The sequence below is a fragment of the Chelon labrosus genome (assembly GCF_963514085.1).
Source record: "Chelon labrosus genome assembly, chromosome: 14".
NCBI lineage: Eukaryota > Metazoa > Chordata > Actinopteri > Mugiliformes > Mugilidae > Chelon > Chelon labrosus.
In genome coordinates, this window is record NC_140347.1 from 24,223,811 (window position 1) to 24,246,954 (window position 23,144).

Consider the following 23,144-nt stretch of genomic DNA (forward strand, 5'->3'; position numbering starts at 1 on the left):
GATCATTAGAGAAAGAAAAACAGATGAATTACCTTCTCTAATTTTTTTTAGAATTTACCTTACAAACGGTGAAAGTCTTGTCGATCTTTCCTCCATCCTCAAAAAATCCAAAATGCTGCCATACGTCAGCTTTTAAAGAAGCCGGTGCAAGTCTTATGGGTCTACCGTAGTGTTGTAACGTTCGCGAACGTTTCGTTCGAAAGAACGAAACATTTGAGTGAACGAACTGAATGGAATCACTTCATGAAGTGATTCGTTCCTTTCTCAGTTCAGTTGAACTCAGACGCGAGCCCGCCGGCCGGGAGTGATGCTGCCGCGGTCTGTGACTCACTCGTGAATCTTCGGCGAACGAAGCAGCCAGCGTGCTGGTGGGGAGGGACCTGAGCGAACGTAACTCGTGATTCGTTGATTGACAACCCGTTCAATGAACGAACTGCCGACTAGCGCTCTTGCCACTCACTCGCCTGTCACTCACTCGTGATTCGCGAACGTACTGCAAACAGAGAAACCCCTGGCCTTGTATATTTGCATTCCATATCTGTTTGTTTGTTCATTTTATCTTTTATATTTATATTATATCATACTGTATATTATAAACGGTTTAAATAAAGTTTATTTAAAAAAACTGCAAACAGAGAACTGGCGCTGAGGACGTGATTCTCGTTCGCGCTGTCACTCACTCATGATTCGCGAACGTACTGCAACGTAATACGGATCGTTTGGCTTTTTATCAGTTTAGGGAGTTTGAGAACAATGCACTATAGTCAAGTCAAGTCAAGTCAAGATTCTAGAGATTCAGTACAGTCAAAAGAACTGCCGTTCCCATCACTAGTCTACCGCTCGCTGTTGCAGCCATTTTATCGCCGCATGTAAACAACTGGCACGTGTGTGCGCATGCGCGTATAGCAGAGAATCAGCAGGCCAGAGAGGAGAGTTTTCTGTTGAGCTCCGCAGCAGGCGCACAGAATATTGCAGCGGGCGAACTAATTAAAAATTTTAATTTTAAAATTCCGATTATGAACTTATTTGAATCGAGACAGAATCGTTCAGGATAGAATCGAAATAAATCGGAGAATCGATTTTTTTTCCCACCCCTACTTTACAGTCAGGTCCATAAATATTGGGACATCGACACAATTCTAATCTTTTTGGCTCTATACACCACCACAATGGATTTGAAATGCAACGAACAAGATGTGCTTTAACTCCAGACTTTCAGCTTTAATTTGAGGGTATTTACATTCAAATCAGGTGAACGGTGTAGGAATTACAACAGTTTGTATATGTGCCTCCCACATTTTAAGGGACCATGCCAGCTTACATACCACTGGTTAAAGTAACTAAACCAGTTTGGAAGCAGGTATAGGTGTGGCTGGAAGGGTCTTCAGAGGCACTTCAAGACTGTTTCTGTGCCACCAACTGGAATATGTTCAAGCAGGCTGCCACGTACAACAACACCACAGACCCCCAGGAGTACACAGAGACTGCCACTGCCTACATAGCCAAGTGTGTCTCTGTGACCATCACTGTTCGGGCCAGTCAGAAGCCATGGCTGACAAGAGAGATCTACAGGCTCCTGAAGTCTTGAAACGTTGTGGTCAGGGGCACCGAGGTGGGAAAGGGGGAGGGCCTTGTAGGCTCCTCTCTCGGTGGGAATCACCCCCTGGTATTTAACAATTTAACCGAAATTACCTGCATCGGTTTCTGGTTGTTTACACAACAAGCAAGTTTCAGTAGAAGTTTCCTACTTAAGCCTCAAACTTCCCAGCAGTCCCCTAGAACTGAAGAAGCTACTCGGATGAGTGGTGAAACGTCTTCTCAAAACTCAACAAGTCCAGTTGCCTTGTTTAAATGCTTTTTTGGATTATTGGAAATTGGAAAAAATAGCCTTCTTTAGCTCAGGACCATGACTACTAAAAACAATCACAAAATCTCCCAACCTTATAATTTTAGGGGATTTTCTTGTCTAAATTAATTAATAATTCATGTAAAAATTATTTGAAATATAATTAAAACTCAACGGCACAGAGTCACAGTCTGTAATATTAATTAGATCACATGCTAACAGAAAGTAGTGCGCTGCATCTGACTGGACAGGAGATGTTTGTATTATGATAAATAGGTGGGGTTTAATATTTAAAGAAGTCCAATATATCTGCACAGTGGCACAATGATTAAGAACACATGTTCGTGACAAACAACAGCGAAGAGTCAACTAACTCCCAGCATACGGTATGGTACTTACAGAAAACAGAACTATTTTATGTTTTTCACAGTTGATGTCAAAGGAGCACTGATGTTGATGTGGTTACATACAGCGTGCTGCATTTAAACTATTAAAAATGATTTCTCAATGTAATTTAATGTTATTGAACATTCATTGCAGGAATTTACAAGCATGGAACCAGAGCTGACTGTGAACAGGACTTCTAATGACATACACCCCTGCTATGAATTGTATGATTCTATGTATATATTTACAAGCAGTCCTTCCATTATATGTGTAGTTTTATATATTTTCCTTGGTTCATTATCTCTTTTCACAATATGTGGAAATCTTCTTGTAATAGTCTCCATCATTTACTTCAAACAGCTCCGCAGCCCGACAAACTATCTCATCCTCTCTCTGGCTATGGCTGACCTGCTGGTCGGAGTTTTAGTGTTTCCTTTCAGCATGGCATTCACTGTGACCTCTTGTTGGTATCACGAAGGTTTGTTTTGTAAAGTGCGAGGGAGCTTTGATGTGACACTGAGCACAGCTTCGATTCTAAATCTGTGTTGCATTTCTATTGACAGATATTACGCAGTATGTCAGCCTCTGACATACAAAAGTAAAATAAATGATCGTGTCACAGGGTTGATGATTCTGGTGAGCTGGGGAGTTGCCTCTCTGATTGGAATTGGAATCATAATTGCAGGTTTTAATCAAGGAAAATGTGAAACAAGTTGTTTACTTGATGCTCTCATATCAACCACATTAGCGTGTATTTTCTCCTTTTATATCCCAGTTGTAATTATGCTCAGTATCTACCTAAAGATTTTCCTTGTTGCACAGAAACAAGTGAACAGCATCCAAAACACAACCTTTCAGAGCACAAAGTCCAGGGGAGCTGTCAGTAAGATGGAGAGAAAAGCTACCAAAACTCTGGCTATTGTTATGGGAGTTTTTCTCTTATGTTGGACTCCTTACTTCATTTGCATGGTCTTTCAGCCTTTAACACACAGTGTAACACCTATCGCTGTGATTGAAACACTAAATTGGTTGACACTGTCCAATTCGATGCTTAATCCATTTATTTATGCTTTCTTTTACAGCTGGTTCAGGTCAGCTTTCAGAATCATCCTTTCGGGAAAAATATTCCGGGGTGACTTTGCAAACACAAGACTGCTTTGAATGTTATTTTGACTGCTTAAGTGCTGTTTAATAACGCTAAACTACTCCACTCTTTTAGTATCACAATTTTGTAATATCTGTCAAAAGACAATAATTAAATTCACATACTGTGCTTCAGACTCCAAAGAAATATAAATATATTTGCTGAAAAAGTGGTGAAAACAATCAAAAAATAGCAGCATAAGAACGTGCATGTGACCCACACTACACAAGTAAATGTGACATGGAACATACATTTTTATGCCTCAGCTTTTAGTTTGTTTTAGCTATAGTGATTGTGTGTTTGGGTCTGGTGCCATACAATAGATGAGGCAACACTTCAGATGGAGACCTTGAAGATGGGACTGAGATGATTTTGGATTCCGTGGCTCTCTGAGCTTTATATATTACTATTGCAATGCTCTTACTCAAAACAATGCCACATGTTAGCTTTCTTTTCTTAAGGGAACTCTGTTAAGATCCAGGAAAGAAAAAGTGCACCAGTACATACAGTATCTTGGCCAATACCCCAGGAACAGAACACTGGCCCAGCAGCATCAGAAGGACTGTCTCATCTCTTGCTATCCCTTTTCTCACTGATTGGTGAACCCCTATTTATTGTCACCAGTTTGTTAATTGTGCTATAGCAATTATTACAACAAATAAATAATAAAACAATAACCTTCTAGTTTGTGTAACATGTCTAATACTTCAAATCCAACTGAATCTAATTAAAAAGAACAAAAGGACGGAATGACAAAACAGAAACGGTAGAAAAGGCAATTCTACATAAAAAACAACAATAATAGCTGGAAAAATCTGAAATGAACCTTACATTATAGTAATCGATAAATAATAGTGTAAAAAGTACAATTACGTAATGAAAATGTTTACATTTAATGAGCTATCCGTTTACGAAAACATTTTATGAACAACCTGGAATTTCTTTGAAAAAATAAAGTGCAACTGTATTGCTGTCTGCCGTTTAGTTCTGGATGTTGTGTTCTGTCCGCTACTCCTACGAAAACAGTGGACAACTTAGGAACAGCAGTTACTTTTGTAACACTCTGTTCTCTTATTTTGCAGGTGGGTGGGTAAACTGCCTCAAAACTATTCTGAGTAATCACTCTTTGCATGGGAGGTGAATGGATGACGGGTTTACGAAACCAGCTATGCTGCCCAGGAGAGCTCAGCCTCCCATACAGTAACAAAACCACTGCAGCCCCATAGGTCCCTACTAGTTACCAGGAAATACATTATCACAAAGGCACTTCTAAAAGCACACATAACATTTCTGACCAGGTGGTCCCCATATTTCAATTTAATATCAAAACCAAAAAATGTATTTTGAAAAGATTCTAAGTTAATTAAGTCTATGGTACCAAACTGTCGAGTTCGCAGTGTCTTAACTGTACTCACAGTTCCTGGGACGCAGAATGCTGTTGGTGAAGAAATATGTCCTCAGGCTCCGTCCACGTTTGTAAGCATCCAGTAGGTTCTCAGCAGCTTGGTGCAGTAAGTGTTTCCCATCAACAAGTCTCTCATACTGTTAGCACAGCTAGCTAGCAACAGTCCACAGCCTGGTCACGGTTGCATCAATTAAGTAGAATTCCCCACGGAAAAGGCTCCCACTGAGCGTCCAGTCTCTCCAGCAAACAAATTCACTAAGTCGTGCAGGTAGGCACGTAACTAAAGCATATTAACTTAAAACACTAAACGCTGGATTCTGTACCTGATATAAAGTGATCGCTACAGAAGCGAAGTCCGTTTCTTGAGGGATCCCACCGCTCCGTTTTCTCGTGCCTGCTTCTTGCGCGTTTTATTGCAGTAATCCACATCTGCTGTCTTGCAGGATCTTTGGGAATCCTAGAAAACGATTTCCCCTTTGCTTGTCCCCGACTGTTCTGGCATCCTGGGGCACAACAGCTATCGACTATTTCTGGATGTAACTGGTACAAGGACAAGTTAGTTAGTTGCTCGCAGGTGCCAACCGCATAGAAGTTCGAAAAGTGCGCTTTCCTGCCAATATGGCGGTGCTGCGACTGCTGGCGTAGGGTGACGTCAGCTACCGGAACTCATTTACGACACAAGACTATGGTGCGTTCAGCAACCATGTTGAACATAGGACATTCCAAATACTTAGTGAACCTTCCCAAATAATACTCGTCTTCCATGTAATTTCCGCATTTTGTAATTCATCTCTCATCCCTTTGATTTCTCCTTATTGAACTGGTAACATGTTCATGGGTGCAGAACACTGCATATTTTTCTTGCCTGGTGAAATAATTTATTTTACTGAACAAACAAACCAACTACTTATAATGATTATAAACGAAAAGTAATAGGTGAGCAATACCTCAGCATTGGCATATGCCACGCTGGCTATTACAAGATCTCTGTAGCCATATGTAGCCTTAGACGACAGTATGCTTTCCGTCACCACTGGGCTGGATTGCTGGGCTGTATGTGGGACTTAGTGGGTCCTCTACTGCCCGTCTCCTGATGGTACAGAATGCCGCTGAACGTCTTTTAACTGGCACACATAAATACGAGCACATCACCCCCGTTTTAGCGTTGTTGTTTTAGTTGCTTTTAAATCTCACTCCGCCCTACCTCTCTGAGCTGCTACACCTTCATACACCCACCTGTTCTCTCGGATAAACTGATAAGCTGTTCCCGAGTGTGCCAAAGACCAAGTGGAAGCTCAGAGGTAACCATGCCCCAAGTTAGATTGCCACTCTAAAGTCAAATTATATTCAGACTAAATTGTGCTAATTTCCATTTCCCCTTTGTATTAGTCATTTCTAAACCTACTATTTGTTACGGTATGCTTTATATGAGACTAGAGATCAAAACAGACAAAACAGTCATTGTACAGAAACTGTAAGAATAAACACACTCACACAAGCACACATACACACCCATACATATGTCATTACTCATCATTTTGTAATTTTGTACGTCATGCAAAGAGGACATTGGTCAGTTGCACACATCTGATTGGAGGATCAAATCTTGTGTTAATTATATGTATGAGGTGGGGGACTTTAAATACCAAAGTCCAATGTTCTACACACTGACACAGTGTCTACACATCATTCCCCTCGCATGGACTATAAGTACGTATTACAAGGTGAGAAAGCTTGATAAACTCAAAACATTTGAATCTAAAATGTACATTTCTATGGTTTTGATGTGCATATTATACATGCTGAAATATACACATTTTCTTTGCACTACAGATTGATGTTGCAGGAATCTCCAAGCATGAATTCAGAGCTGAATATCAGCAGCAGTTACGTTGCCGATGACGTACATCCCTGCTATGAACCACACAATTTAACTTACATATTTACAAGCAACCCTTCCATTGTATGTGTATTATTATATGTTTTCCTCGGCTCATTATCTCTTGTCACAATATGTGGAAACCTTCTTGTAATAATCTCCATCATGTACTTCAAACAGCTGCACACTCCTACTAACTACCTTATCCTCTCTCTGGCTGTGGCTGACCTGCTCGTCGGTGTTTTAGTTTTCCCTTACAGCATGGCATTCACTGTGACCTCATGTCTCTATCATGAAACTCTTATTTGCAAAATACGGGACAGCTTCGATGTGTCGCTGTGCACATCTTCTATTCTGAACCTGTGCTGCATTTCCATTGACAGATACTACGCCGTGTGCCATCCTCTGACATACAGAACTAAAATCAATGCACATGTTACTTCAACCATGATCCTCTTGAGCTGGGGTGTTTCAGTACTTATTGGAATTGGGATCATAATTGCAGGTTTCAGCCAAGGTACATGTGAGGAAATGTGCTCAGCCGATGTTGTAGTGGCAAACACTATTGGACCAGTTTTTTCATTTTACCTTCCAGCGATCATAATGCTCTGTATTTACCTAAAGATTTTCCTTGTTGCACAGAAACAAGTAAAGAGCATCCAGAACACAGCTTGTCAGAGCACAAAGTCAGGAGCTACTGTCAGTAAGACGGAGAGAAAGGCCACCAAAACTCTGGCTATTGTTATGGGAGTCTTTCTTTTATGTTTAACTCCCTATTTTATTTGTGTTGTTTTTCAGCCTTTAGCTTATAACCCTCCATCAGTTCCTGTGATTGAAACACTAAACTGGCTTGCACTGTCAAATTCAATGCTGAATCCATTAATTTATGCCTTCTTTTACAGCTGGTTCAGATCAGCTTTTAGAATGATCATTTCTGGAAAAATTATATTTGGTAATTTTACCAACTCCAAACTGCTTTAATGAATTGGTTATTTTGCCGGAAAACTCTGCTGCCATGCTTGTAAAAATTAACATAGCATTATATTTTACTTAAGGTTGAGTATAGTGTACAGTTTAACCAGCATATTACATGGAGTGGCACAGCTGAGGCTACAATTGTAGTGCCCATTTTGTAAGCTCTGCTTGAAAACTGCTGGAGGTGCTGGGCTTCTTGAAGATGAAGTCACCCACCAATCCCATATGTAGAATTTAATGCTACCAGTGACTAACCAAACAGTGCTCCTTAAAGTCCATTCTACGTTCTGATGAAGAGACAATAAATTAAAGTTCTGGTGCCTTTTACTCACATTAGTAACTTGGCTATATTCACCTGGTTCACTGAAGTTCTTCATGGAAACTTTTTTTTCTGTCACAGCAGTTTTGACACAGAGATGAGAAGAAGCATGATATGTGAGTATATATGGGAGGTTGATTCAAACACAACGGGACATTTTCCAGTGCAGGACAGAGGAGCCAACAACAGGTTTCTGTCATGTGTCTCAATCCAGAGAAGTGTCTTTACTGACTTTAACAGATACTGAAGCTGAACACTCATCACCTAACTCCTAAGTCTGAATTATATGTGCTGCACCATTATGTGATTTCATTTCATAGTAACATGATATTATTTTCTTGAGTAAATTGGTTGTCAAAAATAAATAGTTCAAAGCAAACTGCAGTGACAGAATATTTTTTTTACTATGTGAATGTCTGATGATGTAAACTTCCACATACATTTATCAAACAATTGTATATATATAGATATATATATACATATATATCTATATATATATGTTCCACATATACATAGATATATATATACACCCATCACCATGTATTGTAACCATTACCACACTGTCACACAGTTATTCATGGCTCTCCACATAATATTTACTAGAGCACTGTTTTTTTTTTGTTTTTTTTTTTTAAAGTAGATAATATCAAAGTAATTTTTCTCCATGATGATGAAGTTACTCCCCTTAATTGTTCCACAGTTATTCCAAACAAAGTTGGTCATGACTGTACAAAACCTGACACTAAATTTGATGTAATGGACCAATGTAAACCCTACCTTAAGCTGGCACATATAAATCTAATTTTAAAAATGAATCAGTGATGTGTTGACCCGGGTCCAGCACACTTCAGTGAATAGGCTGAAGTTCATATTTTTGTGGACTGAACGCATAATTTTTCCAGCTGTAAGCATAGACACGAGTTTCGCTCAATCTGGAGGGAAATAACGATGTTCACCCGCGAAGCAACTGATCCACACAAACATCTGAAGGAGTTATTTTAAAAAGCAGTGCAAATCGTGGCGGAAAAAATATTAAGTTTTTCTCTGCAAATTTCAGGTCTGAAAAAACTATTACGGACGTCCACCACATTATTGTCAAATTTAATGTGACACATCAAGTTGAAAAAAAATAAAAAAAAAAAAATAAACAAACTGTAAGGACTGGTGAAGATAAAGTGATTTCTATTTTTTAACCTTTAAATGCAGTGAAGAGTCCTATTACCCTTTGCTCCATGTAGATTTATGTTTTTGATGGAATCATGAGCAGCATGTCTAAAAGTGTAATGAGGCAATAGGTTAAACACCAATCTCTATATCCATGTGTATGAATACGTAGAGGTTGCCTGAGAGCAAGGACAGGAGGTATTTCAAAACATTATCAAAACTAATATAATCTACATCTGGATCCCAGGAAGGATGGCCAATCTATTCAACATCAGAGCTTTAGATATTGGCCTTCGTAAAAACATGCCCTGAATAACACCATTTGGACTTAACAGAGACAACAAACCTGACTTTAGGCTATTTCCAAGTTGCTGGTATTTTACTGTTCAGCAATGTCTACTTCAGATATAACGCAATATACTACCAGCACTCAAGCTGTGCACTAGCCAGAGCCAGTGTCCATCTTGTTAGTCAGTGACCATGCCCGATACTGGCATAACCACATTCTCTACACACTTGCTTGAGTTCCTCATCTCTGTACCCTTAACTCTGCCGGTTTACCCTTCAAACATACAACTGGTGAATGGTGGTACTGAAGAATATCCTCATGTTAGCAGCATTGCCATTGGACGGTTGAGGTGTCCATTGTCCTGCACATTGTTACGACACACTGTCAGACAGAAACAAGTCAAAAACTAAACTAAAACTGAAAATTAAACAGTAAATTGTATCTAGATGTAAGCACAGGTAAGGGCTACCTGCAGGGTGTTTCCACCTGACGCACCTCCGACAGTGCCAGTAGGGTAGCTGATCGGCCGTATACAGTCTTCCCAAACTTTGGACAGACTGTTCTGCCAGTAGTGGAATCCTTTCTCCATTCACTGTGAAGGAGATGAGGTCATTCCTGGCTCCCTTCCGGATTGAGAAACTACAAGACTTTGGTGGTTTTATTCTCATTCTGACCCATCCGAGGAGTTCTTCCAACATTTTCAGTAGCCATGCAGCCGGGCAGACCACTGTTTAGAGAAGGCTTGTTACATCGTCCATGTAGCTCCGCAGGGCTTGTAGTCGTTGGCCTGACTGTGACCTCACTCCTCGTACCATTTGTCTGCTGCTAATCAGCATGAGTTTGAAGGCTGTCGGCAAAACCTGCAGCCGGGAAACCCCAGAATGCCTGCCTTCTGGCAGCTGGTATCGATGTAGCTGTTTTCTAGGAGATGGCTGGTCATTCGTTTCACCACCACTGAGAAGAAAATCTTCCCCTCCACTTTCAGTAGTAGGACATGTTGCTTACTGCAGTCCTCTGACTTTTGCCGCGTATGCCCAGCGCGTTTAGGAGAGCAATGGTGGATCTAGCCACAAATCCACGGCAGCATACCTCCACAGGGCGAACACAAGCCCTCCAGCCATTCTGCTCTCCCAAGGGACAGTAAGTTCAATGAAACAGACTATCTTCACAACAGCAGATCTGGCCGTAGTGGAGTACTAGCTATATGGATTGGAATAACTAGCTGCTCATTTAAGTCCACCCTCATCTCCCAGGCTCCTCCTACTCTTAGCTGCCCGTGTTATGCCTGATGCTTACTAGTCTAGCCTTTTCTCCCTCCTGTACAAAAATGATGTGTCTATTCTCTTTGTTAACAGCCGTGGAATTTACTTTGAACTGATTTTTCTCAATTGCAGCTGCTAAACATTTCAGTTAGTGATGGTGAGATGAAGCCTCATGAGGCATCGAACCACTTGAGCCAATTGGTTCGAGAAAGTGTTCATCTCTCGAAGCTTCATGTGCACACGAAAACACCTACTGGCCAGGTGTATAATCACAGGCAGCTGTAGCTCTTTACCACATAATGTGTGATGCATTGAATTTTTGTGTCTGTAATGGCTCTTGGGAATGACTATGAATTACAAACAAATGTATGACCAAATAATTTCTCTACTTAAATTATCGTGTTAAACTGCTTAAATCACATGTGTATGATAAAATATATTTTTAATGTATTCTGTGTGTAAATTTTCCCAAAATGGTAGTATCATATGATATGGCAGGTTGTGTAATGTTTTTCTGTCAGTTTAGGCAAATGGCATGGGCTTAAGCAAGCAGAGGACAGTGAAAGTGCTTGTGGAACTAGGAAGAGGGCACTGAATATGTCTCTTCCTAGCTGGCTCCATCCTCTTACGTATCTTTCTCTCCTCACTCTCCTAAATCTTCAAACCATATCTCTCTCTCTAAACTCTCCAAACTATCTCCAAACTATATAAACGCTATCCAAACTATCAAAACTCTATCCAAACTCTGAATTGACCGCAACTCTCTATCAAAAATCCCGAGGGGTTTATGTTGCTGAAGCAGTCACGTGGTACAGCCGGGCAGCGAGGCTTCGGACGTCATTATTTTCGGCCCCTCCCCTAAATGTAGCAAGCCTCGATGCGCGCTTCGCAGAAACGCCCCCTCCGTTACTCGACACACACACACACACACACACACACACATATATATATAGTCAGGGGCGTAGCCATCATTTTAGAAGTGAGGGGGACAAATTGTTCAGAGGTTTATTGAGTGATTTATCATCCTCTCGCATTCAATTGCACCTCTCCTTAGCAGCTAAAGAACCACACAAACACAAACAGCACAGCACCAGGAAACCGACTTTAGCTCTTTAAAAATGATATACTATCAAAGTCAAATCTAAACTCTAAAGCTGCCAAACTCTGGTTGAGTTGACATTGAATGACCCTGGGGCATCTGCAGTACAGGGTGAGTAGCCAGATAATTTAGCGCCAAAGGAAAACACTGAACACCAAAAGTTCTGTAAAACACCATTCCTGTTTAAAATCATCAGCACCAAAATTAAATGGGATTGAAAAGGTATTGATTGATTGCATATTGATGTTTGGTATTAGATATGCAACAAAGCCATTGGTTGGAGTCACATAGCCACTCCTATTTCAGATGGCTTTCTCTTCTGACACAAACATTTGCAAACAGTTCTGAAATAGCAGTGGAAATGCTAAACTTAGAGTAACTCTTATCCTATATACATTTCCTTAGCCAGTTACAATTTCTCGTACAATAATATAGATAATAAATGTGCAAAGCAAAAGTTATAAATAGAATTAAGAATAGTAGTGGTGACATAGCTGTGGAAATGAATCACAAAGTCAGTTTTTTGCTATTGATATTTTTTCTCAGCAAGTTATATTTTTTTCTCACCTGTGACCCTGCATAATCATCCCTGTTGGCCTCTGGTCCACTGTCTCCTCTCTCACCCTGCTCTTTCTATTGTGGCAATAAAGATTTTTTAAAAAAAAGTGGAAAGCAACATTTTGAAACAGAATTAGGAATACAGTAGTATTAGAATTTAACCAAATAATCCCTTTTATGCTATCAATATTTTCTCTCAGCCAGAGACATTATAAGGACTTAAGTTATTTTCTCCTCACCTGCTGTGAAGACCCTCCGTGACCATCCCTGCTGCTGGCCTCTGGCCCACTTTCTCCTCCCTCACCCTGCTCTTTCTATTGTATAAAGATTTAAAAAATATGTGCAAAAAAATAGTGAGCACATGTTGTGTGCAGAAATTAAGGAGGAGTGGGTTTATAACTAGCTAGCTTAGCTAACTAAATTGACATCTATTTGTCATCTTTTAGCCAAAGTCCTAGGCAATAATATACAATATAGAATGTCTCTGTTTTAGTTAAACATTATCTACATGTAACAGCATTACTCAGCTTACACGGTTTGTTTGGAAAAACTGTCTAAAGTTTTTTGCCTCTTGGCTGGTTTGCTGGACATGTTTGAAGCACAACGTCCCTCTCTGCTGACACACGTCAGCGGCGTTTGTTTGCCACCTTAGCTCCGCGATACTCATGATGCGTTTAGAGGCGGCTCGGAAAAACGCGTTTCAACATGTTAAAAATGAATTAAGTGGTTGTAACGGCTGTATAAAGTGCAGGGGACGGAGGGCACAGATACAGGAAGTGCGGGAGACATGTCCCCCGTGTACCCCGCGTCCGCTACGCCCATGTATATAGTATATACAGTCAATGCTCGACACACGCTTCGAAGCTTCGGCACGTCTCGTAACATCACTAATTTCAGTACTTGGTTGTGACGCCAGGTGTAACGTCCTTGGGTAAGACCCTACGACCTGTCAGAATATGGTTAAGCATACATACACAATTGCACAGTGGGCAGGCAGCATCCTCACCTACCCACTGGTTTAGGTTCTGGGGAGTTGGCAGCACATCATAAGTAGTCCCTATTATCAATCTAATCCTGCTGGCCTCCATGCTCCACAGCTCTCTCCACTTCAGCTTCCTTTTCTCTACTCTCTCCCATTAAGTTAGATTGCCACTCTAAAGTCAAATTATATTCAAACTAAATTGTCCTAATTACTTCTTAGTTTATCGTTTGTACCATTCCCCCTTTGTATTAGTCATTTTTACACCATCTAATTGTTACAGTAGGCTTTAGACTAGAAATCAAAATTGACAACTGTAAGAATAAACACAAACACACATACACACATACACACACATACATATATGTCATTACTCATCATTTTGTAATTTTGTACATCATGCAAACAAGACATTGGTTGGTTGCCCATATCTGATTGGAGGATGAAATTATATGTTAATTATATGTATGAAGTAGGGGATGTTAAATACCAAAGTCCGATGTTCTACACATTGACACAGTGTCTACACATCATTCCCCTCGCATGGACTATAAGTACGTATTACAAGGTGAGGAAGCTTGATGAACTCAAAACAGTTGAATCTAAAATGTACATTTCTATGGTTCTGATGTTCATATTATACATGCTGAAATTAAAACATTTTCTTTGCATTACAGATTGATGTTGCAGGAATCTCCAAGCATGAATTCAGAGCTGAATATCAGCAGCAGTTACGTTGCTGATGACATACATCCCTGCTATGAATCACACAATTTAACTTACATATTTACAAGCAACCCTTCCATTGCATGTGTATTATTATATGTTTTCCTCGGCTCATTATCTCTTGTCACAATATGTGGAAACCTTCTTGTAATAATCTCCATCATGTACTTCAAACAGCTGCACACTCCTACTAACTACCTTATCCTCTCTCTGGCTGTGGCTGACCTGCTCGTCGGTGTTTTAGTTTTCCCTTACAGCATGGCATTCACTGTGACCTCATGTCTCTATCATGAAAGTCTTATTTGCAAAATACGGGACAGCTTCGATGTGTCGCTGTGCACATCTTCTATTCTGAACCTGTGCTGCATTTCCATTGACAGATACTACGCCGTGTGCCATCCTCTGACATACAGAACTAAAATCAATGCACACGTTACTTTAACCATGATCCTCTTGAGCTGGGGTGTTTCAGTACTAATTGGAATTGGGATCATATTTGCAGGTTTCAGCCAAGGTACGTGTGAGGAAACGTGCTTAGTTGATGTTGTAGTGGCAAACACTATTGGACCAGTTTTTTCATTTTACCTTCCAGCGATCATAATGCTCTGTATTTACCTAAAGATTTTCCTTGTTGCACAGAAACAAGTAAAGAGCATCCAGAACACAGCTTGTCAGAGCACAAAGTCAGGAGCTACTGTCAGTAAGACGGAGAGAAAGGCCACCAAAACTCTGGCTATTGTTATGGGAGTTTTTCTTTTATGTTTAACTCCCTATTTTATTTGTGTTGTTTTTCAGCCTTTAGCTTATAACCCTCCATCAGTTCCTGTGATTGAAACACTAAACTGGCTCACACTGTCAAATTCAATGCTGAATCCATTAATTTATGCCTTCTTTTACAGCTGGTTCAGATCTGCGTTCAGAATGATCATTTCTGGAAAAATATTTCACAGTAATTTAGCTGATACAAAATTGCTTTGAACATTTATTGCTGAAATACTAACGTGCAAATAAAGCTATACTACTCTACGCCCAAAATATAGATTATAGAATCATTATACTGACATTATACAGCCTATAATAAAGCATTTTGTATAAGTATTCATGTATTATGTGAAGAATCTGTTAATAACAGCTAGTAAATAAACTTTTGGGTGTGTGTTTGTTGTAATGAGATATCTCATGTCCTGTTTGGAGTATTTTGCAGCCTGGGGTTATGATGTTTTTCTTTTCACCAGAACCTCCAAATATCACGATCAGTAATGTTTACATGCAGTTCATCACGCAGTAATCTTTTTGTGAATGAGGGCTTTTGGAGTGTCTCTGGATTTACATAATAAACAATCATAATAAAAAACAGACAAGTGAGTCTTCACTGGACATTTACATTCTGGCAGGACAGGTATAAAAAGGTGATTTGGTGACTGCTGACTTTCTGCTTGAATGAGCGCTGTTTTACCAGCAAGTGTCAGGATTGTGCCCGTGCATCAGCAACAATGCTGACTGGGTTACAAGCAGTAAGCAGTGCCAGCTTACAAAGGAGTTTGCTGAAAATATGTGAAACGCCATTTTGGGTGTGTACATTGTTGCATTAGTTGTATGAATATATGTGTATTATCATGGTTATCATCACAGCTTGGGTTGGCACTATAGGTCTGTCTGTACACTTCCTCTTATTTGACCTGTAAATATATTGCGTTGCACAAGCCTGAAGACATTTGATTGCTCTCTTCGTTGGATGTACAGTCTGTGTTTTATTTTTGAATCGAGCACGCTGTTACGACCCGACTCAAGGGCAACAGCATCAAGTGGAGACCAGACATCAGAACTGCAAAAATAAAGGGTTTATTTCAGAAAATTATACAAAAAAAAGAGTATGTGGTATCGCAGCTAATCATTTATGATTAACATATTTATGTTTGTGCCGTTATTACTAATTGCTGCAAGTATACACATTATTTTTAGTTTGTTTACGTTGAGTTTTCGACAGTAATAAGGTGTTGCAGTACCTAAGAGTCCAGCAGAGGGCGTACTAAGACTGTTATAGAGGTCAAGGACAACAAACATGTTACTCAGCCAGAGAGTTCGTAACGTATGTATAATGTACAAGTCAAGTTGGTTCAGTAAAGAACAGTCCAAATAAGTTATACGTGTGGACACTGGATCATTCCTGAAGATGCTACAGAGTATGACCTGGCAAGTTTCTGGCCATCAACATTTTATATTCCAGATAGTCGCTAATAGGGGTTGAACCGACTAGACGACTGGTCAATTTTACTGCTGTGCCATGACGCTTTAAGCAGGAAGTCGACTAGTCACTGGTCACGTGACATTAAAAACATGGATGCCTCCTAGAAGACAGGTGAGTGGGTCATTGCAGGAAACTAGCAGCGGTTCATCAAGTGTGTGGAAATACTTCACTATATACCTGGCTACATTATACCACCTTACAACACGCTATGAAGAACTATTAAATGCTGTTTAAATTGTCTAGACTAATTTATGTTAATGCTAATTCTAATGAGCAACTTGCAAATCACGTCTGCTTACAACTCCAGACCAGTATGCGGCAGTAACATGTATATTCTTAATTAGGAGTGCCCCTCTCAATTTTCAGTCCAAGACAATGGTCAAAGGTGTGTCCCTGGCAAAGTTATCTTGAGATGAAACATCATGAGTGGGAACAAGGTGAGCTTCTACAATACGTGCAAACTAGGTCCGCTGTTTGGACGTCTAACCATGACCCCACTTGGACGTCAGTATTCGGTTCAGCATTTGATCGTCAGATTAGATAACTTTTTTGAGGTCATGTGGACCTGGAAGACAGGTGCAGGAAATTGACAAATGTATTTTTTTTTTTTTTTTAATTTAAGACAAATATCAAAATTGTTGTTATCAACATGATTAATGAATATGAATTATAAATAATTTATATTCATTGTTGATTTGAGATTAAACATTATTTTTTATTATTTATTTATTTACGATATTTTGTTATTTTACATTTTATTAAAGGTGCACAATGATAATATGCTGTCTGTTGACACCAAGTGTCCTGTTGCCTTAGTGCTGCTGGATCTCACAGCAGCCTTTGACACGGTGGACCATACAGTCCTCCTGTCACGCCTGAAGCACTATGTTGGCATCCATGGCACTGCACTTAAATTGTTTGTGTCATACCTCTCCAATAGAACCTTCTCTGTGAAGACTGGTGACTTGTCTTTTTCTTGTGCTTCTCTCTCCTGTGGAGTCCCGCAAGGTTCCATTCTTGGCCTTATTCTGTTTTAATTATACATGCTACCACTTGGGTCAATTATAGCCAGGCACAACCTATCTTTTCACTATTATGCAGATGATCTGAAAATCTATCTGCCACTGAAGCCTGGCAATGCACGAAACACTTTAGTTGACTGCATTGCCGACATTAAGCAGTGTTTCGTCCAAAATTTTCTGCACTTAAATGATGATGAAGATAAAACCGAATATATTGTGTTTGGAGAGTCTGTGTCAAACGGATTTGGTACCTGGCCTTCAACTGCCACTCAGACTGTAAGAAACTTAGGAGTGATTTTTGACAGTTCTATGAAATTCAACAAACAAATTGACAATGTTGTCAAGTTCAGCTTTTTTCAACTGCGCCTTCTGGCAAAAATAAAAACCTTTTTAAACCATCATGACCTCGAGAAGGCTATTCACACTCTAATAAGCTCCAGACTGGACTACTGCAATGCCCTGTATACTGGTGTCTCCCAGTCCTCTGTTGGCCGTCTTCAACTTGTCCAAAATGCAGCTGCCCGTCTTTTAACGAGCGCTAAAAAACGAGAGCACATTACTCCTATTCTCTATTCCCTCCATTGGCTCCCGGTCCATTTTAGAATTCATTTTAAACTTTTGTTTGTTTTTAAAGTTCTTAACTGCCTCGCCCCATCTTACTTATCCGAGATGCTGACCATTCGCGATTACGATAGAACTTTGAGGTCGTCAAATCAACTCATGTTGGAAGTGCCCAGGTCAAAACTTAAACACTGGGGAGACCGAGCCTTTTCAGTTGCTGGACCTAAGCTCTGGAATAAGCTCCCCAGTGACATGCGTATCATTACTGACCTGGGCCTTTTTAAATCAAGACTTAAAACGCATCTTTTTAAAATGGCTTTTAGTACCCAGTAGTGTGGTGATTTATTTTTATTTATTTTTATTCTATTTTTATTTTACTTTTTATCCTCTCATTTATTGTTTATAGTTTCTTTTTTTAGCTTTGTTTTATTACCGTACTTGTTTTCCGGTGTGTTGTTTTAAATCGTTGTTTAATCTTTTGTAATGCACCTTGGTTCACCTATCGTCGATGTAAGGTGCTATATAAATAAAGTACATTTACATTTACATTTTCATGTTTTTCCTACTGGTTTATTTAAGGGTCTCTGGATCGCAGTTTGTGGAACCAATCCAAGGTCTGGCTAAGTTTAACCGAGTTCTGCGCCACAGTCATATCGGGCGAAATATGTGCGAATTCGTGGAGTGTAGGCTGTGCGGAACCCGGCCATTATGATTTGAACCAGTCAACGCCACTCTAACTGGCTGAGGCATTGTGTCATCACAACGTACATCGTAAGAGCCACTCCGATTGGCCCAGGTGTTCCTCTTCTGTGGAAGTGAATGAGTGCTTTAGGGGCCGTCCACACAGAAACGCTTTTTGGTGTAAACGCAGATGTTTTGCATCGTTTTGGCCGATCGTCCACACGAATCCTGTAAACACATAGCCCTAAAACGCACTTTTTTGAAACCGGGTCCCAGGGTGGAAAAATTCGAAAAAGCACCTCTTGCGTTTTTGTGTGGACAGGGAAAAACGGAGAGAAACACATACGATGATGTCATCGCCACCATCGCCACACCCCTCGAGCAGCCTTCCACCTCTTATATCCCGCAAGACGTCTCATAACAACATCAACAACAATGGTGGACTACATGCTCGCGTTCCTGCTGGAGAAGATATTGAATATAGGGTTACTACGGCAAAATATAATTTCTCCTTGAGTTTGGTTTCTTCTAAAGCCGATCTGTAAACAGCGCTCATGCTCCGCCTCTTCCTCTCCGTTTTTGGTGAATTTCTGAAACGGAAACAGCGCCACCTATAGGCCTGGAATATGAAGTAGCGTTTTCAAACGGATCCGTGTGGACGCAGATATTCTTGAAACGATGCCAGGGAAAACGGATAGGGAAAAGATCGTTTTCGTACGTGTGGACGAGGCCTTAGTTTGCTAGTGGTCAAGTCGGGTAGTACGTTTTGTTTCTCTGTTGAGTGAGATGTAAGATGTTTGAATGGTGCCGTTTATATCAATCAAACGTGGTAGGACTCAACTGAGCCGGTTAAATAGACGTCTAGATTCATGATTCTTGAGTCGTCTTTGATGGCCGGTTATATGAGCCGAATCTTTTTTTCCACCGCTACTGAAAATGAGTTAAAATGAATGAAAATTAAATGCTATTGAATATGTCATTGTTATCAGTTTTAAAAAAAAAATAAAGTGACAGGTAAAAATGGGTTATGACGGGATTTTTATGACCCTGTCAGTCAAAATGACAGACAACGAAAAAGTCTAGCGCAACCTCTGATCAAGACGTACATGGCAGCAGTGCCATACGACAAAGCATCAAAGCAATAACCGATGCAGTGGCGTATCATCTAGCGAAGGACACGCTCCCGCTCAGCACAGTTGAGAAGTCTGGGTAGAATAAGTTAAGAAAACGAATCAATAATTATCGATATCGACCGATATGAAACACTTATATTGTGATACATTTTTCAGCCATATCGCCCAGCCCTAATCATATCATACAAGTTTAAATGGCCCAAGAAAAATACATCAGTGTGACACATTTACCCTTACAAATCTAGCTGGCCTGAACCATGGTAATTAAGTAACAGTAACTCAAATACATTATGTTGACCCAACATATTTACATTTAGGTCACTCAACAAAATTGTTTCTGGCTAAGTTAACGCGTTTTACTTGGGTGGAAATATTTTCCATAATTTTATTATGTTAACTGAGCCACAAGTCATTTTTTGAATAAACATCTTTTGGTTTAAAAAAATCATCATCAGATCTTTTGGTTGTAATATTATGTAAGCAACAGGCATAGTTTGTCAAAGCTTATTGGTTAAGCAAATATTTCATCATATATTGGAATGAGCTGGGAACCTATAAAAGTGACAGCCAGGTCCAGAGACTCTGCTCAGTATGACTGAGACCAAGCACATTCATCAACACAGGGACTTCCAGCACAGGGACTTGATGAGTAAGACGTGAGGATGACCTGAAATTCTTTGTATGTGTGTCTTATGTGTGTTATAGTTGACATTGGTCTGTTCTCACAGAAAGAAATAATATTTTGAATGCAGTTATTTCTTCATTGTTACCTGTTTATGAAAACTGAGCTGCTTGTTGAGATTTCAGGAGGGTGGCCTCATGGAGTCTTTTAATATGACAGATATAGACTGGAATTTTTGTCAAGTAAACAATGACATATTGTGTGTGTTGTTATACATTTTTCTTTCCTCACTGACTGCTGTGACAGTATGTGGCAATCTCCTTGTGATAATGTCTATCATTTATTTTAAACAGCTCCACACTCCTACGAACTACCTCATCCTCTCCCTAGCAGTGGCTGACCTGCTAATAGGAGCTTTAATCTTTCCTTTTAATATGGCGTTCTCTCTAACATCATGTTTGTATCAGAACACTTTAACATGCAAAATACGAAATGCCTTTGACTTTACAATCAGTTCATCTTCCATTCTAAACTTGTGCTGTATTTCTATTGACAGGTACTATGCAGTGTGTCATCCTCTGATATACACAACTAAATTAACTGATCATGTTTCCGTGACGATGGGCCTGGGGAGCTGGGCTCTTTCATTTTTTTGGGGAATTTTGCACTGTCTAGTTGAGTTTTCTTATGATTTATGTAACATAGAGTGTTTCATCCTTCTTTGTATTATAAGTTTTTTAACATTTTATGTCCCAACAATAATATTATTTTGTGTCTACTCTAAAATTCTGCTGGTTGCACTGAAACAAGCATACAGCATCCAGAATGCAACCTCCCAGTCTGGACCAGTTGCCAGTAAGAAGGAGAGAAAGGCCACCAAAACGATGGCTATAGTCATGGGATTATTTTTGATATGCTGGCTGCCTCTTTTTATCACTTACCCTTTTCAGCTTTTGAGTAACATTGTTACTGATTTGCTTGAACCCTTTAACTGGTTTGCAATTTCAAATTCAATGTTAAATCCATTTATTTATGCTTTCTTCTACCGCTGGTTTAGATCAGCTTTCAGGATGATGATTACTGGAAAAATATTTCAAGGTGATTTTACTAACACAAATCTGCACTGACTGTCCATGTACCTCATGTAATTGAACAAATAATTCAAATTACTTATTTCATTTATTATTACATTCTTACATCATATGCTATGTCATATTTGCATTATTATGGCCTGCACATACAGCACATTATGCATATTTTGTAGATGCACAGGTTTAAGATATTCACAAGTTGTTCACTTTGCATTTCATATATTATCACAAAATTGTCACTGTCACCTGGAAGAATGAATGAGTTCAAATAGCCTGTGCTTCTCGAGCAAAGATGTTTTAACGTTTATAAATGATCTATAAATGTATAAAATATTACTGTTCCCTGTGCTTCTCTGAGTAAAGATGTTTTAACTGGCTATTACATATAAACCCCCATAAAGAGATTGTTGCAATGTGTGATCTCAGTATCAGCAGGACATTTTACGTGTTTATACAGATGATGGCTTACACTGTCACCGTCAATAGACCACAACCCGTACAGAACAGTTACTATGCACATTCATGTCAGCTTGTTTGTGAAAATTTTCAATTATAAGTATTAATTTATATTTACCTATTGATGATTAGTTTTGAGTCGCCACCAGACACAAGAGTCATGTCTTTATGTACTAGTGTGCTAATAAAACACAATGTTTATGCCATATATGTGTAGAAGGAGACAAATGAAGTCAGAAAAAATTTCTAACAAGATTATACCTAGCTGGTTGTGCTTACTATATTCTTAAATATATTGTCAATAATAAGACAAGATAAGATAATCATGGTCATGAATAAGGTATTGATATAGCTATTATATTGTAGTATAAAATATTGAATACAGTACACATGCATACATGAATAAGGTAGGAAAATAAAAATAACCAACATGAAATGGTAGGTAACAAAATCTTATAGAAATAGATAATCTTAATAATAACAATAATGCGTAGTAGGTGAAGGAGCAATAACCTGCTGAAATTCAGCTCAGATGCAGCTCATCATTTTGAAAGTAGCAGATAACAAAATGAAATGTTAAAGGAACCTTTAAAGAGACTGCTGCTGTCACTTATTATACACGTGAACCTAGCAGCGAGCTGTGGAGTTGTTTGTGGGGAGCCATGGGGTAGTGGTTAGAGATGCAGCTTAGTACCGAGGGCGGTCCTTAGAGGCTGCAGCACATTGCTCCGACTGTAAACACTACTGTGTGTGAATGACTGGATGGGTCAAAATGCTGAGAGATAATTTCCCCTTGTGGGATCAATACATTACCAAAAAAAAAAAAACATGTTAAGCTGACTAAACACAGACATTAAACATAGAAAGCTAATGTAAAGCTGAACATAATCCAGACGATACAGTGCTGCGTAAAAGTTTTTGTGCCCTTCAAAATCCTCTACTTCTCTGAATAAGAATGACTCAAAGCATCATCAAAGTAGGAACAATGAGAACCTAGTCAGACAAATGATACACAATTATTATACTTGTGAGTTAATTAACAAACTAGTTTAACCAAAGGTAACTTCAAAGCAGCTAACGGCCTCTCTCACCTTAGCCAATATTAACTTTAATTCACCCACCATCAGGAGAACTCTGAACAGCCAGGGTGTATGTGACAGTGCGGCAAGGACAAAGCCACTGCTCTATCCTGTACTGAATTGTAATATATATTGCCCATATATACAGCATATATATGTGTATACACCGATCAACAATAACATTATGACCACCTTCCTAATATTGTGAAGGTCTCCTTT

General features: G+C 39.4%; 3 protein-coding genes across 3 annotated transcripts; all 3 read left to right on the forward strand.

Annotated features, from left to right (window-relative positions):
- The first annotated feature begins 2,048 nt into the window (after positions 1–2,048).
- Positions 2,049–15,641, forward strand: LOC311499261 (trace amine-associated receptor 1-like). The gene is made up of 2 exons (XM_084560181.1): positions 2,049–2,593; positions 14,210–15,641. Exons 1-2 carry the CDS (start codon positions 2,399–2,401, stop codon positions 15,008–15,010), a joined length of 996 nt encoding a protein of 331 aa, XP_084416307.1. The 5' UTR covers positions 2,049–2,398; the 3' UTR covers positions 15,011–15,641.
- Positions 6,641–7,642, forward strand: LOC311499262 (trace amine-associated receptor 1-like; the record flags this gene model as incomplete). The annotated part of the gene is made up of 1 exon (XM_084560182.1): positions 6,641–7,642. The coding sequence occupies one exon, from the start codon at positions 6,641–6,643 to the stop codon at positions 7,640–7,642; it is 1,002 nt and encodes a 333-aa protein (XP_084416308.1).
- Positions 15,642–19,343: 3,702 nt separating the features above from the next.
- LOC311499263 (trace amine-associated receptor 2-like) lies at positions 19,344–21,492 on the forward strand. Its single transcript, XM_084560183.1, has one exon. It carries the CDS (start codon positions 20,497–20,499, stop codon positions 21,424–21,426), a length of 930 nt encoding a protein of 309 aa, XP_084416309.1. The 5' UTR covers positions 19,344–20,496; the 3' UTR covers positions 21,427–21,492.
- Positions 21,493–23,144: the final 1,652 nt, after the last annotated feature.